Source organism: Monodon monoceros, unplaced genomic scaffold (genome assembly GCF_005190385.1).
Source record: "Monodon monoceros isolate NGI ecotype Baffin Bay Population unplaced genomic scaffold, NGI_Narwhal_1 Super_Scaffold_2, whole genome shotgun sequence".
Classification (NCBI taxonomy): domain Eukaryota; kingdom Metazoa; phylum Chordata; class Mammalia; order Artiodactyla; family Monodontidae; genus Monodon; species Monodon monoceros.
Window position 1 is genome coordinate 20273383 of NW_021703776.1, and position 14662 is coordinate 20288044.

A 14662-nucleotide genomic window follows, 5' to 3' on the forward strand; every position below is an offset into this window, starting at 1 on the left:
ATCTGCATGCTGAATAGTGAGATTGCTCCCACCCCTTATTTGGCTCCCAGAATACTGATAGCTACTTCTGGTGGGAGACAGAACCCCTCTCTTGAAAAACTAACCAGCCCAAGAGAGGAAATCGATAGTTACTGATGGTTGTGGCCCACCAATGACATTGCAAGGACTGTATTCAGTCACCAAGCAGTAAGATGGCCACTAAGCCACAAGCCCTCCCCCTTACATTTACATACACATTTCCCAGTCATTTAAAATATTCCATTCTCTCAAAATGAACAGAACCAGGAATTATCAGACACTTGACAAAGCCTCTAACATGAAAGACATAATCCAAATAAGCAGGAAAAAGTGGATGGAATGGAGACAACACAGAATAGAAAAAAGATGGGGGGGTGGCAAATGTCTGTTTTCTCAGTAATTAGGAAATATTGCAACCATGAAATAAGAAACAGGTCATAATAAATAAGAAGCTCTTGGAAATTAAAAATATAATAGCATAAATTTTAAAAATTAAAATTTAATTTTAATTAAAGAAGGCTAGAAGACAGTCAAGGAAATCTCCCAAGAAAATGAACAAATAGAGAAAATAGGAGAGAGAAGATAAAGAAATTAGAGAATCAAAGCGGGAGGTATGTCACATACTCATAGTAATAATAATAATTATAACTAAAACGAATCATAGTCTGGAAGGAGACTGGAAGAGAAGAAATTATGAAAGAAGTTTCTAGTAGTAACATGAATTTTTGCACAGAAAGTTCTCAATATAATGGATTAAAAATTGTAATACAATGGATTAAAAAAAGTTACACCATGAGGTTGAAGAACATGAAGAATTAAAAAAAATAAAAGCTCAAAAGAGAGAGAAAAAACAGCTCACATTCAAAGGAACAGGAATCACAATTATAAAATTCTTAAGGAAAGTTATTTCTAGTCTAGAATAATACACCTTTTCCAAAAGTCAGTAACCTTGAAAATACAATAATTATGTAGGCCTCAGGAAATTTGTTTCCTATGTATAGTTCTTAAGAGGCAATTGGAGGGTATAACCCACTAAATTGAGCAAGTGTAGCTAGAAAAATGAAGATGGGACCGGGGAAACAGGAGAGTGGAACACAAGAGAGAGTGTCAGCTCTGTGGTAGCCTCGGGGGCCAGGGGTCCACACTGGAGCGCGAGGCTCAAGGTTTCTAAGACGGATGTCTGTGATACTGATAGTTACCTGGTATGCTGGACCAATTGAGAGGAGGTGTACAAATCTGCAGGAAAGTTTGAAGAAGGGCTGAATTACTGATGGTACACAGGAAACCCAAGACAATTATTAGGGAAAAAACAAGAGTTATATAAGAAAAAATAGGAAGTCATGCTGTCATTGGTATGAATAATAACTGTAGTCATAAGATTGAACTAAGCAAAAATTAGCAGTATTAGGAAGACATTTCCATAGTAGGAAGACAGTAGAGTATGTGTGAAATAGATCAAGTAATAACGTTTATGCATTCTGAAATATTTTGAAATATGGAGGCAAATCTTCGAAGTAGCTGTTTTTAAAAAGTTGAAACTTGATGTGTCAGGGTAAATGGAGGGCTGTGGGAGGGGACTGCTGGTTTTTTATTAAAATTCTTGTGTTATTTGACTTTTTTAAACAATGTACATACATTACTACCTTGTTAAACATTAACTTAGTTTGGCAAATTTTAATTCATAACCACAGACTCTACTGACTTTTAATTTAAAGAGGCTTAGCTACATAACTGTTACCTATCAACTTATTTTTTAAAAGGATGAACATTCTTTTAATACCCTTTTCTTTTAATATTTTCCAGTTGCCTTGTAGAAGGGGATGCTAAGGAAGAAATACTGCAGCCTCCAGAACCTCACCCGGTGCCACCCATCTTGACACCTTCTCCCCCTTCAGCTTTTCCAACAGTCACTACTGTGTGGCAGGACAATGACAGATACCATCCAAAGCCAGTGTTGCACGTGGTTTCATCAGAACAACATTCAACAGACCTCAACAGAAACTATAATAAATCAACAGAACTTACAGGGAAAAATGAATCAACTGTTGAACAAATAGATAAAAAATTGGAGCGAAATTTAAGTTTTGAGATTAAGAAGGTCCCTCTTCAAGAAGGACCAAAAAGTTTTGAAGGGAACACACTCTTGAATAGGGGACATGCAATTAAAATTAAATCGGCTTCGGCTTCACCATGTACAATTGATAAAGTCTTTAAATCACAGGAGCTGAATTCAAGAGATCTAAAAATTGATGGTATTTCCCAGAATTCCTGTGTGGACTGCAATGCAACACAGTCAAGTAAAGCTCCAGTTATCCTACCAGAAGAATCACAGAAGAATTCAGACACACCTCCAAGGCCAGACCGCTTACCTCTTGATGAGAAAGGACATGCACCATGGTCATTTCATGGACCTGAGAATACTCTACCCATGCCTGATTCCTCTGAAGGCAAATCCTCAGATACCCACTGTCAAACAATGAAAACTGGGAGTTCAACACCAAGCCCCACGACACAACTTGCAACCCATGATCTCACAGATCATCACAACAGTTCCCCTCTATTCAGAGCACCCCTCAGTTTTACTAATCCTCTTCACTCTGATGACTCAGACTCTGATGAAAGGAACTCTGATGGTGCTGTGACCAAGAATAAAACCAGTATTTCAACAGCAAGTGCCACTGTTTCTGCTGCCGCTAGTACTGAAAGCATTTCTACAAGGAAAGTATTATCAATGTCCATTGCTAGACATGATATAGCAGGAACAATACATTCAGGTGCTGAAAAAGGTAATGATAATAGTATCTTAACACTTAAATATTTTTACTATGTGCCAGTCACTGTTCTAAGCAGCTTAGCTATATTAATTCATTGTTTTATTCCACACTTCAGAACCTACGCAAAATTTCATTATTTTTGATACTAATTTTTTTTTTTAAGTAAGCCTTTATTTATTGTTACCTTAGTTTGATCACATTGCATTATTGGACTTTTTGTTTCCAAAATATTTAAATTGTTGTAACTGAAAATTTTCTCTTCTTATATCTTACAACTCTTAGTATTTATATGGGTCAAAATTTTATATAACTGAATAATTAGAAACAATTTAGGGATTACTTAAAGTGACTGTGACACAAATATTGTAGAATGGCTTGATTGGCCATTTAATTTCACCCATGTATATTACAGATATCTATTTCGTTATCTTTTTATGATCTTTTAACTACAAAATACCTTTTTAAAATTTTAAACCTCCTCACAAATGCTTGCAAAATGGCTCCTTTCAACAATGAGTTTATTACCCAAGGAGCAATATTGCAGCTGCTCAGCAGAATATAGGAAGTTTAATTCAGTCAGTAGAAAGTGGGATATTTCCATGTCTAGTCATCAGTGCTACTACTGTTTAATTAATGACTCTCTTCTTTAAGCAGTCTAAGCATTTCAAGGTAACGTATCCCCTAAGTTCCCAAGATGTATTACTGGGTCTTGAAACTCCTCTTTAATCTGCTAAAAATTACCACAGTGCCGTCTTCAACAGACCATTAAAAAAAAAAAAAAAAGACCATGAAGTTGACAGCAAATATATAAACACAAAAGCTGTTTATTGATAGGTTGATTATCAGTGGTCTTTTACTTGTTGGTGAACTTTGATAGCGACACACATAGACTGGTATTTATAATGTGCAGTCAAATAAGTACTGTGAACTTGAAAGATGACTTTTTCTAATTCTCACCCAGTAAGTACCACCCATACTGTGGTGCCTCTATTTTCCTCAACTCACACATACTTTTTTTTCTTTTTTTTATCTTGGGGATGTATCTGGTAGAGTAAATGAGAGTCTAAGCTAGTTTTCTAAATTTACAGGATTTTCTGTGTTCTTGATTCTTTTGTGGTTTATTTGAAGGATCTTCAGAAGATAATGGTTGCCACAATAAATACTACTTTACCAGTTTGGCATAATTTTAAATTGTTAATATATTTTTCCCCTCGATTTCAGAGTTTGAAAAATAACTGCTAAGTTGTAACTACACAAGAAAACATGTAGATAAGAAATTGTCGTTTTGGTTTTTTTTTTTTTTTTTTAGCATATCAGGCATTTGTTTTGTACCTAGGAAATAAATTTTTTTAAACTATTACTAGAAATAAAGTTTGGTGAGGGCAGGAAGGATGCATGATATAACATGCTCATTAAAAGTTACTGCCATATGACCAGTGTTTTAGTGATAACAGAAAGAGTTCCTTTAGAAAACAACATACTGTACAGAATAGTTGAAAGCACTCTTCTGTATACCAGCTCACTTCCTTTCTCTCCATTTTATTTGTATTTCAAAGCAAAGATAGCTGTAAATGTGATTTCTGGTTTCTTTTCACTCTACCCTTAACTATGCTAAATGAGTTTGGTATTAACAGAAGATTTTCCTGTGTAAGTATTCTGTATTGCAGCATAACTACAAGCAGTCCTATTTTTAATGTTAGTAATTATTTACCTTGTAGATGAACCTTTGGCTCAAGGATTAGATTATTGTTTGCTTGTTTGTTTTCAAATTTGCTAAGGAATAATTTTGTTTTGATACCTAAAACAACCTTTTGCATAAGTTACTGCCTAAAAAAAATTCCTGGCTGTCATTCTGATTTTAATATTGACTCAGGCCTCCTGAAAGATTTCTCAAACATGGCTACACTAGGCTCCCATGAAGTGTATGATTTACAAAAGCCTACGAAAAATGTGCAGGCTCTGGTTGGACAAATTTGTAACACAGAAAAGGCAATCCAGAGATCCAGGGAGAAACATGCAGTTGAGAAGCCAAGGCCACAGTTAGAAAATAAAGTCTTTTAAGAGCGAGGACTGTTAAAACAGAAGAGGTATAGAGTTTCCAAAAGATACTTGATACTTGATGTAAACAAGCCATACTGTCCTTCCTGATTTGTTCACGTAATTGTGAAATGGCACCACAGTGTCAAGATTATGCATCCCTTCCTTTCAACAGCCATCTCTTCACTGTGAGCTCTTAGTAACAAAAGAGCAAGGGGAAATATGATTGCTTAGACTGTTACTACCAGACAGGGTAGATAGTTCTTTAGTAGCTTAACTTTATATACAAGAGAGTTCCAGTACTCATGTTTTATATATATGTGTGTGTGTGTGTATATATATACAGATTTTTATATATACACACACACATATATATAAAGTATTGGACTGGAACTCTTCTCTCAGCAGGATCCAGCGGCTGTATTTTCTTGTGTCTTCAGCTAAACAATTGTAGGAGGAACCAGAGCAGTCATACCTGGCTCATGCATGTTGAAAATTGAAAAGGCTTTTCTTGATTTTCACTCTTTTTAATGCATAGCCTATCAAATGTGGTAAAATAGCCAAGTATGGCACAGTTGTTCACATTTTTAAGAAAACAGTTGTCAAGGCCCAGACAATATAGGATCCTCACATCTTCCTTTCTTTGCCCCATCTTTTCTAACCTGAGAGTCCACACACAGAATTGTATCCTCATATTTTTTCTACCTCCAGTGAAACCTCAAAGGATCTAATACTCTCATTTCACCTAATGCCATAATGAGGCTAACTGACAAGGCTTACTTAATGCATTATCTTTTCCAAGAGCTAATTTTGTTTTTACTGGTGAAAAGCTTTTATATGGCTTCATTCAGTATTCTCAAAGTATGGTCATATGCCACTGTTCACAAGATTTTAGGCAATAAATAAATGAACATCCAAAAATTTTAATGGTTATATTTTTGTATATTAGAAAAATAACTAACACTTTTAATCTGCTATTTTAGTCATTACTATTTAAAACATGACTGAAGTACATAGTTAAGTGTAAAATGAGTGGGATTTAAAAAATTAGGACATATGGTCCACAGTATATGGCAAAACTCGGAAAAGGAGCTAAGCAACTGACTACAGTTTGGGAAACACTGATTTAAGTCAGATGACTAAAGCTTTCCTTTGTGGACGCAAAGCATTATCGGCAAACCCAGTAGAGAAGGCACTCGCCTGCTGGCTTCTCTGCTGAAGATGCCTTCAGACTCAGAGGACAGTGTGATTAACGCCTACACGGTGTCAGGAACATCATGGGAGAGTCATTTTCTCTGTGCAACAGTGATGGAGTTCAGTCTTTGCTCAATAAGCTTTATAATTGTTTTTGATAACAAGTCAAGTGATAAGGATATCTTGTTTATTTTTGCATTTTAAAAAACTGGTTCTCCTAGATACTTGTGGCAGTGATTTATAAGAATGTCAAGAAAGCTGTTTTATTTTGTTTAGATAACAAGTTCACTTTTAAATGAGTTAACATTTTTTAACAAGTTCATAATTTGTCTAAATTTTATGTATTTGTTATAGATGTTGATGTTAGTGAAGATTCGCCTCCTCCCCTACCTGAAAGAACTCCTGAGTCTTTTGTTTTGGCCAGTGAACATAGTGAGTATATCTTCTGATTTTACATATTTCATGCTTTAATAATAAGCTCTGAAAAACATGGCTGATGTCAGTCTGTTGCTGTTGAGCTACACAATTAAATTCAAAAACAGGTTTGAATTTATACTGACAAATGTTTTTAATTCCTTGTATGAAAAATACTTATAATGGTATTTTTTATTTGCTAAGACTGCTAATAAAATGGCTGCACTTATATCAAACACTATAATCCAGTTAAATGCAACTGTAACTGTATACAGTTTATTGTCTTTTCATTCATTAAAAATGGCACTTACTTATGAAAAGACATTAACTGCTTCATTTGGTACCAGTTTAGGTAAGTAAACATTTAAATTCTGTTGTAGGCAGGCATCACTCAGTTGATGTTAACTGAGGACCCTTAAGGCCACAAGAGTATCAGTGAGGGAGAAAGTGATATTTCAGAGTATTGATAATATATTCCTCCTCCTTCCCATCCTGAAAAAGAGTATAGAAACAGCTTTAATATATTTACGGTGTCTTGTGCTCAGTGGAGGTGCACGCTACTAGTCTTATCTGAGCTGCATTTTACAAATATTTTATTCATTTTAACTGATTTTAAGAATGTTAAAAACAGTGAAGCCGTATACTCCACTAATATTAAATAAATAAGTCTATGTGTGTCACACCTGTAGATTACAATGCACTTGTAATAAACTCTGATAACTCAATTCTTTAAATTTTAAGGAAGAAAGCAAAGCTTAAAGGGATATTCTTCAATTAATAGAAGCTAGAAATTTTTTAGTGGAAGTGATAGTTTCTAAAAATCTACAGTATCTGTTTTTGTATATTACCTTAAAGCAAGAAATTTTCATAATTAAAGATGTTAATTTTAATTGTAAGATTTCATTTTTCTCAGATACACCTGTAAGATCTGAGTGGAGTGAACTTCAAAATCAGGAGCAGTGTGAACAAAGAAAACCTGAAGTGAGTCCTTTTGGGATTGGAACAGCTATAGCTCAATATTTTTGTTCTTTTGTTTTATTAATTTATCTTACAGTTGTTTGTTACAATAACTTACCTTAAGACTATTAAATATAATTTTTGATAATTATTTCTTACGCTGTGATTTCAGATGAAAAGTGTATAAAATGTGAGATCTAAAATTTTTTTAAAGAGCATTATGATCTACATATGACCATCACTTCAGAGTATTATTTTCCCAAGCTGCTTTTGAAATTTGTAAATTATGCCTTGTTTCAAATCATTTTGGAGGTATGAATAGAACAGGAGTTACTATTTTCAGGGTCCCAGTACTTTCCTAGATTTTGTTCTTTCCATTATAGAACCAGGTATATTGTCTCTCCCTTTGGTTTTTCTGGTCACATGAGACTTCCTTTCACATTCAGGAAATGTTTTGGTAGCTAAATATTTTAGCCACTGGAAATGCTATTTTTCATCAACATTAATATTTTTCGTATTTCTCTCATATTTGAATATCTGAAATTGGGGTATATCTTAAACTTGATTAAAAAAGCATTGTGATATACTTTAATTGGTAGATAAAGTATTGGTAACCTAATAATGATGCTGTGTCTTACAATCAGTGATATAATTTGATGAATACAGTAGAGGGCTGGCAAAATGCAGTTTGTGTGTATGTTCTCTTATGTAGTAACTTCTGCATTTTCAGTTTTCATCCAGAAGGAAAAGGAATTCCCCTATCCTTTTACTCCCAGTATAAAACACCACAGCATTAAACGTTTTTAACCCTAATTGAAAACCCCATTGTTTTCTTTTCCTTTGACACGAGAATCTTGATAGATCTTGATTTATTGGGATATATACTCATAACAGACCAAATTTTCTATAATTTGTACATGAAAGGGATGTACTGTAATAGCTATTGAATGTCTTCCTTATAGGGCTTGATAACCTCTGGAAGCGAAACATGTGGTAAGTTGGACTGTGTTCCTTTTTGCTATAGATTATATAGATTAATTTCCATAAAATAGCATGTCTCATGGTGTATGCTATTTATTTGTGAAATTTATTTCAGTATGTGGAAATATGTAGGACAGCTCTTCTAGAACCTGAATTATGTAGTTTAATTCTTTTAAATTCGTTATTGTACCAGATATAATGATTGATCAGGAGGATAACAGCATTTATTATCAGTAGTTAACAGGCTGATGGGAAGGAAATTATTTTAAAAATATTTTCCTGTATTTTATTTCTGTTGTTTATAAAAACACTTAGAATCTAGATCTGACAATGATTTGAATAAATGCGCCAAATTAACCTAGATGATTGAATTGGGGGCCTAAAAATCAATTGTTTTGGAAATCTTCCTTTTAGGACTTTTACATTTGTGAAGGCTAGTAAGATTATGTTAGCTCAACACAGTGTTATAATGCCAAGTTAGAAAATTTTTCTACTACATTACTTTTATGATCATAGTAAAATAGGTCAAGTTATTGTTAATTCTTATAAATCAGTAACTATGTAAGCAGCTCATCAAACATCCTAGCTTATACAGTTCCCTCAATTTATCTATCACCTCTGCCCTTACCCTCCATTCTGCTTCAGCTGCTCTCTTCCTGGATCTTTGCCTAATGGGGCTCCATTCCATCTCATAAACTCTTTATTATTCTCTGTTTACTTTTCTGCAGCAACATATTATAAGGAAAAGAGCAGAAGCTTTAGCGTCAAGCCCACCTGGATTGGAGTCCCATTTTTGCCATCTTACTTACTATTTGGGTTTGGGCAAGTTACCTCATCTTTCTAGGCTTCAGTTTTCTTCTCTGTTAAATGCAGATAATGGTAGTAACCTACCCTAGAGGATTGTTGCGAAGATTTAATTAAATTAAATCATACATGGAGAGTATTAGACAGTGCCCGGCACATGGTAGGCACTGAAATGGTAGCAATGCTGTTATTATTATCTAGGTTATATGACTACTGCTGCTATGGCTAGATCCCTGGGTCTTTTATTTTCTTAGTATCTGTTAACTCCTTTCTGGTTTCTCTTCCTTCTCTATTCAATCTAGATTCCATCACTCTAGTCACACTCACAGTTATCCTTAACTTTCTTGCCCCTAATTCCCGTACCATTTTGCTCTATCCCTCAGGATTACTGAATACTGCTGAGGAACTTGGCTGTTTTACAGGTTGAGCATACAGTTCTAGGACTGATCCACAGTTGAGCCCTCAGCGTTGCTTGGTTATCTTACATGCTCTATTTATACCCTTTTTATTTCCCCTGAATTTTCCAAATCTTTATTTTCTTCATGAACCCCACTAACTCTTACTCAGTAGTAGACCCTTTACTTCATTGAGAAAATTGAGGCTTTTAGCCTAAATCATCATTTCCTTATAGAAGCCAACCCTGAATCTCCGCCACTAGTTTCGTCTACATGCCTCTCCTTTCTGTCCCCGTTTATTATAAACCTTATCACACTACTATAAGTAATGTACTTGTCTGTCTCTCCTACTAGACCAGGGGTTAGCAAACTGTATCCTACAGGCCTAATCCTGCCCTTGAGCTGAATGAGTTCTTTTTACATTTTAAAGAGTTGTTTAAAAATAAAAACAAAGAAACAAAAATCAATGAAGAATGTGCGACGGAGACCGTATGTGGCTTGCAAAGCCTAAAATATTCTCTAGCCCTTTACAGAAAACGTTTGCCGACCCCTGTCTAGACTATAAGCACCTGAGGACAAGGATTGTCTGTTATTTGACTTGTATTCCAAGTTTCCAGAAAAGTTCCTTACAGGGGGTGTAGGGGGCGTGATGAAGGTGGCGAAAGAATGCCTGAATCATAGTAGTTGATTTCTTTTGTTACTAATCATATGCATTGGCAGTTAAATAAGTAAACTAACTAAAATTTAAGCAATGCTAAATCTTAAAAGAAAAGAATTACTACTTTTAAGTACAAATATTAAGTCCATTAATAAGCTATGAACTTGTTTGCCATTGATTTCCATATAAAGGCATTTCAGTTGCAGTTAAAGTAGGAGCATAAGGAGAATCGTCACAGCAGAAGTACTCGCTGCAGGTTTCTACGTGCCTGCAAGAACACCTAATATAATTTCCTGTGTTCATTACCCTTGCATTTATATTTATCTGGGCCTCTAAAATTATTATGCCCAAGAAAAAACTTGCTCTTTTAACTAACTGCCCACATTAAAACAATTAGAGGATTCTTCTACCTATGATGCTACACATGATTATGACTAACAATGGCTTTGATTTGCATTTTAGACCATCCAGCACGAGGTATTCATACAGAGACTTGTACAGAATGTCCAACTACTTTCAGTAACAAGAAAGATCAAATATCAGAAAGTCCAACAGAAGCCACAGAGATTGGTAATTTATTAGATGATTTTAAAACTGTAATTGTGTAGTTAATGCTGGCAAGAATGAAAAAAGTTATTTGGCATCATTCCAGAATTTCCTTAAGGCAAAGTTTATCTTTGTGCTATGATTTATTCAGGTCCTTAAATGGCACTTGCCAAGAATAAAACATGTACCGTCAAAGTTGCTTGGAATTAATTATGAAACAAATGAACTAATTTATTCTGTTTCATACTGAGGTTAAAAACTAAAATATAAAAAACTGCAGTATGTAAACAAATCTTTCTTTTGAGTTGGAAAGACTAAAATATCTTAGCTGTTTTTCTTACATTTTGATAGAATTGATTTTATTTTTATAAAAGAAGCAATTATTTTCAACTACCCAGAACAAATTAAGAGTTGGTTTGTGTTTGTAGAGATTTGTTTAGTTTTAAGTTCTAAATTTCCCTATGGAAACTTATTTGTTCCATAAAATAAGAATGTCTACAGACATGAGCTTAATAATATTTCTGAACACTAGAGAATTATTGTGGTATTTTGATTATAGGTTTTGGTAATCGCTGTGGAAAACCCAAAGGACCAAGAGATCCACCTTCAGAATGGACATGATTCAGGGAACTAAAAGACACTTTAAATTATACTGGAAAATTCAAGTGCCACTGAAAGCCAGATTTATAGTATTCCATCTTAAAAATGTGGGACTAACAGCAGTGTAGATTGTTACCTTAGTGTTTTTTGCTGGGACCATCTACCTGCCTTATATTACACTTAGGAAAAAGTATTACATACGGTTTATTTTGTAACTTCAAGTATTATTGCCTTAATGTCTCTTAACCCTGTTACACGCTGCTTGTAGACATGTTAATATAGTAATACTTTTATGATAAATTGAGTTTAAGGACTACTCTTTTGCTAATGTTTTATCATGTATGCATTATTTTGTATATGTACAGGGCAAGTAGGTATATAATTTGATAAAGTTACAGTCATAAAATATTATTAACAGAAGATGTAAGAAATTTCTGCATGGTCTAAATCTTTGTGTACCTTATTTGTAAATTATTTGCCCTGAAGTTTTAGAAAATAGTTTCAGAATTTTAAAATTGCTGGATTCATGCAGCCAGCATTACAGGTTATCAGAGATCAAAGATTGTAATAATAATACATTTTGTAAATTGTAAGCAAAAAGTTATTTTTATATTATAAACTGTCTAATTGTCCATCCTAATTGTCCTTGTTTTCATTTAGTCATGGAGATTCAGTAAGTGCCTTGGAACAATATTGAATTCTCTTAGCTCGTGTGTGTTACTTTAATATTTGAACTCAACTGGGATTAGAAGACTATCAAAATATATGTATGTTTCAGGATATTTGACCTGCCATTAAAAAGACAAAAACAATTTTACAGTGCCTACTTGTTTTGGTTTTTCATTCCTCTTTTGTGGGAAATTAGACTTAATATCCACCTTCCTCCCAGCTCAGTCTTATCTTTAAGTCATGAGTGTGAATGGGGTTTAATTTCTTAATTACAGAATAGGGAGCACCTTCTGCAGAAACATGGCTTTGCAGTTCTAAATACTTATCCTGGAGTCAGCCCTAGGCATCCTTCTTAGCCTTCTCATTGTTGCCTACTGGGATGCCAGGAAAACACCAAACAAAGGTGCAGTCGGGAAAAGGGAACTGGTTTCTTCCCATCCTGCACTGGAGCAGAGGCCCTTTCCGTAAGTACCAAGTTTGAATTTTGACATCATGGATCAAAGCTGATAGACATCTGTATCTTCCCTCTGCATATAAAAGAGGGAAGAAATTATGAGACTAAAGTGAGATAAAGTAATCGTATATGAATAGAAAGAGGATTGTTGTGGAAGAGAAAATAATACTATGATTTCATGTTGGAAAATTTATAAAGCTTAGTGCTCTTAGAATTTCACATTTTTCTCATATATTTGTTCAAAAAATGTAAATATAGTGGACCCTTGACCGTCATAAGACACAAACACCTCTACAGCATATCATTTTCTTAATAAAATTTAAACTGAAATAAAGTATAACTGAAAAAAAATTTAGTCTCCATACACTTTATGATTTGTATAATATGGCACTAAAATCATTTGTAAAGATTTTTTTCTTGAGAAGGAGTTGCTTTGGAACTCCTTCATTGAAGTATACATGTATTCAGAAGGGTGCAAAAAAGCATATTAACCACCACAAGGTATACACTCCTCTGAGTGTGACCACCCTTAGGTCAAGCAGTAGAACAGGACCAGCCACTGAGAAGCTTCCCCTTGGGCTTCTAAGATTTGTTCATTATTATATGTGTAGCAGTTGCTTGTTCATTTTTCATTGCTAGAGTTTTGCATTTTATGAATATACCACAGTTTGTTCATTCTGCTACTAATAGACATTTGGATTGTATTTGGCTTGGGAAAATTACAAATTTTGTTGCTACAAACATTTTAAAATGTGTTTTGGTACACTTATATATATATGAATCTGTTGGGTATATATCCAGGAGTGCAATTTTTGGATTACAGAGTATGCACATATATATTCAGCTTTGTAGATATTGCCAAACAATTTTCCAAAGTGGTGGTTCTGATTGTTAACATATTTCCCTCCCGACTAATGAGGTTGAGCACATTCTCATGTGCTTATGACCATGTGGATATTTGTCTTTGTGAAGGACCTGTTCAAGTCTCAAGCAGATACTGTTCGGCAGTATCTACTAAAGCTGAGTATGCAGATATCCTATCATCTGGCAACTTTGCACCTGTTTTTCTATTTAGTTGTTTGTCTTTTTCTTATTGATTTGTTGGAATTATTTATATATTCCAAGTGGGTTTGCCTGTGCTTTGCCTTTTCACTCTACTAATGGTGTTTTTTTGTTTGTTTTAATTGAATTTAATTAAATCCAATTTTTCAGTCTTTTATAATCACTCCTTTTTGGTGTCCTCTTTTAGAAATCTTTGCCCACCCCACGATCATAAAGATATTATTTTTCTAGAAGCTTTATTTTTTATTTATATTTTTATGTTTTTATCTAAAGCTACAGAATTAAATTTTTTGTATAGAGTGTGAGGTAGATTTCTTTTTCCTTTTATGAATCACCAGTTAATGTCCCTCCTCTATTAAATATGTAGTCTCGTCATATGTTATATATTCATTGATCTGAGTCAATTACTAGATTTTTTTTCTTTCTGTTCCATTGCCTATCTTTATAATATTTTAAATTCTGCCTTTTTCCACCTTTAGCTTTCTCCCAGTGATTTTTATATTGCCTAGAACACTCAATAAAGTTACTCATTTTTATTTTTCTATATAAAGCATATAATAAGGTCATTTGTATCTGAGATAAACCACTAGCAAATTTATCCTGCCACTTTATCCAAATCCTCTCCCTTACAGCTAATGCTACAAAGACCTGTAATCTTTCCTTTTCCATCCTAACACTATCAGTTACCTTTCTTTTGGAAGCAATTTTTCACAAATAGTATTTTTTACTCTAGTATTTTTCACTTTATGGACATTTTCTCCTAATATTGGTAAACAGAGCAGTAAAGCCATAGTCATATGTCAGTGCTGCGCTAGGCTCAGTCATTAGCTAAGTGACTTCCTGTCAGGTAACAGCCTCGTAGGACATGTCGTTAAGTTTTTACCTGAGCAAATTTACATAACTGTATGTCCTAAACCCCTGTGGTCATTTCAAATAGCTGAAACTATGAAATTCTTTTTTTTATTTTATTTTTTAAAACATTTTTAATGCCATTGCCTGTGTCAGTTGTTAACTGAAGTATAATTGACTTACAATATTATATTAATTTCAGGTGTACAACATAGTGATCCAATATTTTTATACATTACAAAATTATCAC

The 14662-nt window shown here is 34.0% G+C and overlaps 1 protein-coding gene across 2 annotated transcripts in view; it reads left to right on the forward strand.

The window, feature by feature from the left end:
• The window catches only part of PTPN12 (protein tyrosine phosphatase non-receptor type 12), an 86644-nt gene extending 74442 nt beyond the window's left edge, over window positions 1-12202 (forward strand). For both annotated transcript variants that reach the window (XM_029233015.1, XM_029233016.1), the window contains 6 exons: window positions 1822-2804; window positions 6378-6455; window positions 7351-7418; window positions 8357-8387; window positions 10695-10802; window positions 11338-12202. In XM_029233015.1, the coding sequence (XP_029088848.1) occupies window positions 1822-2804; window positions 6378-6455; window positions 7351-7418; window positions 8357-8387; window positions 10695-10802; window positions 11338-11399 (1330 nt within the window). In that variant the 3' untranslated portion in view covers window positions 11400-12202. The remainder of the gene's footprint in view (window positions 1-1821; window positions 2805-6377; window positions 6456-7350; window positions 7419-8356; window positions 8388-10694; window positions 10803-11337) is intronic.
• Window positions 12203-14662: the final 2460 nt, after the last annotated feature.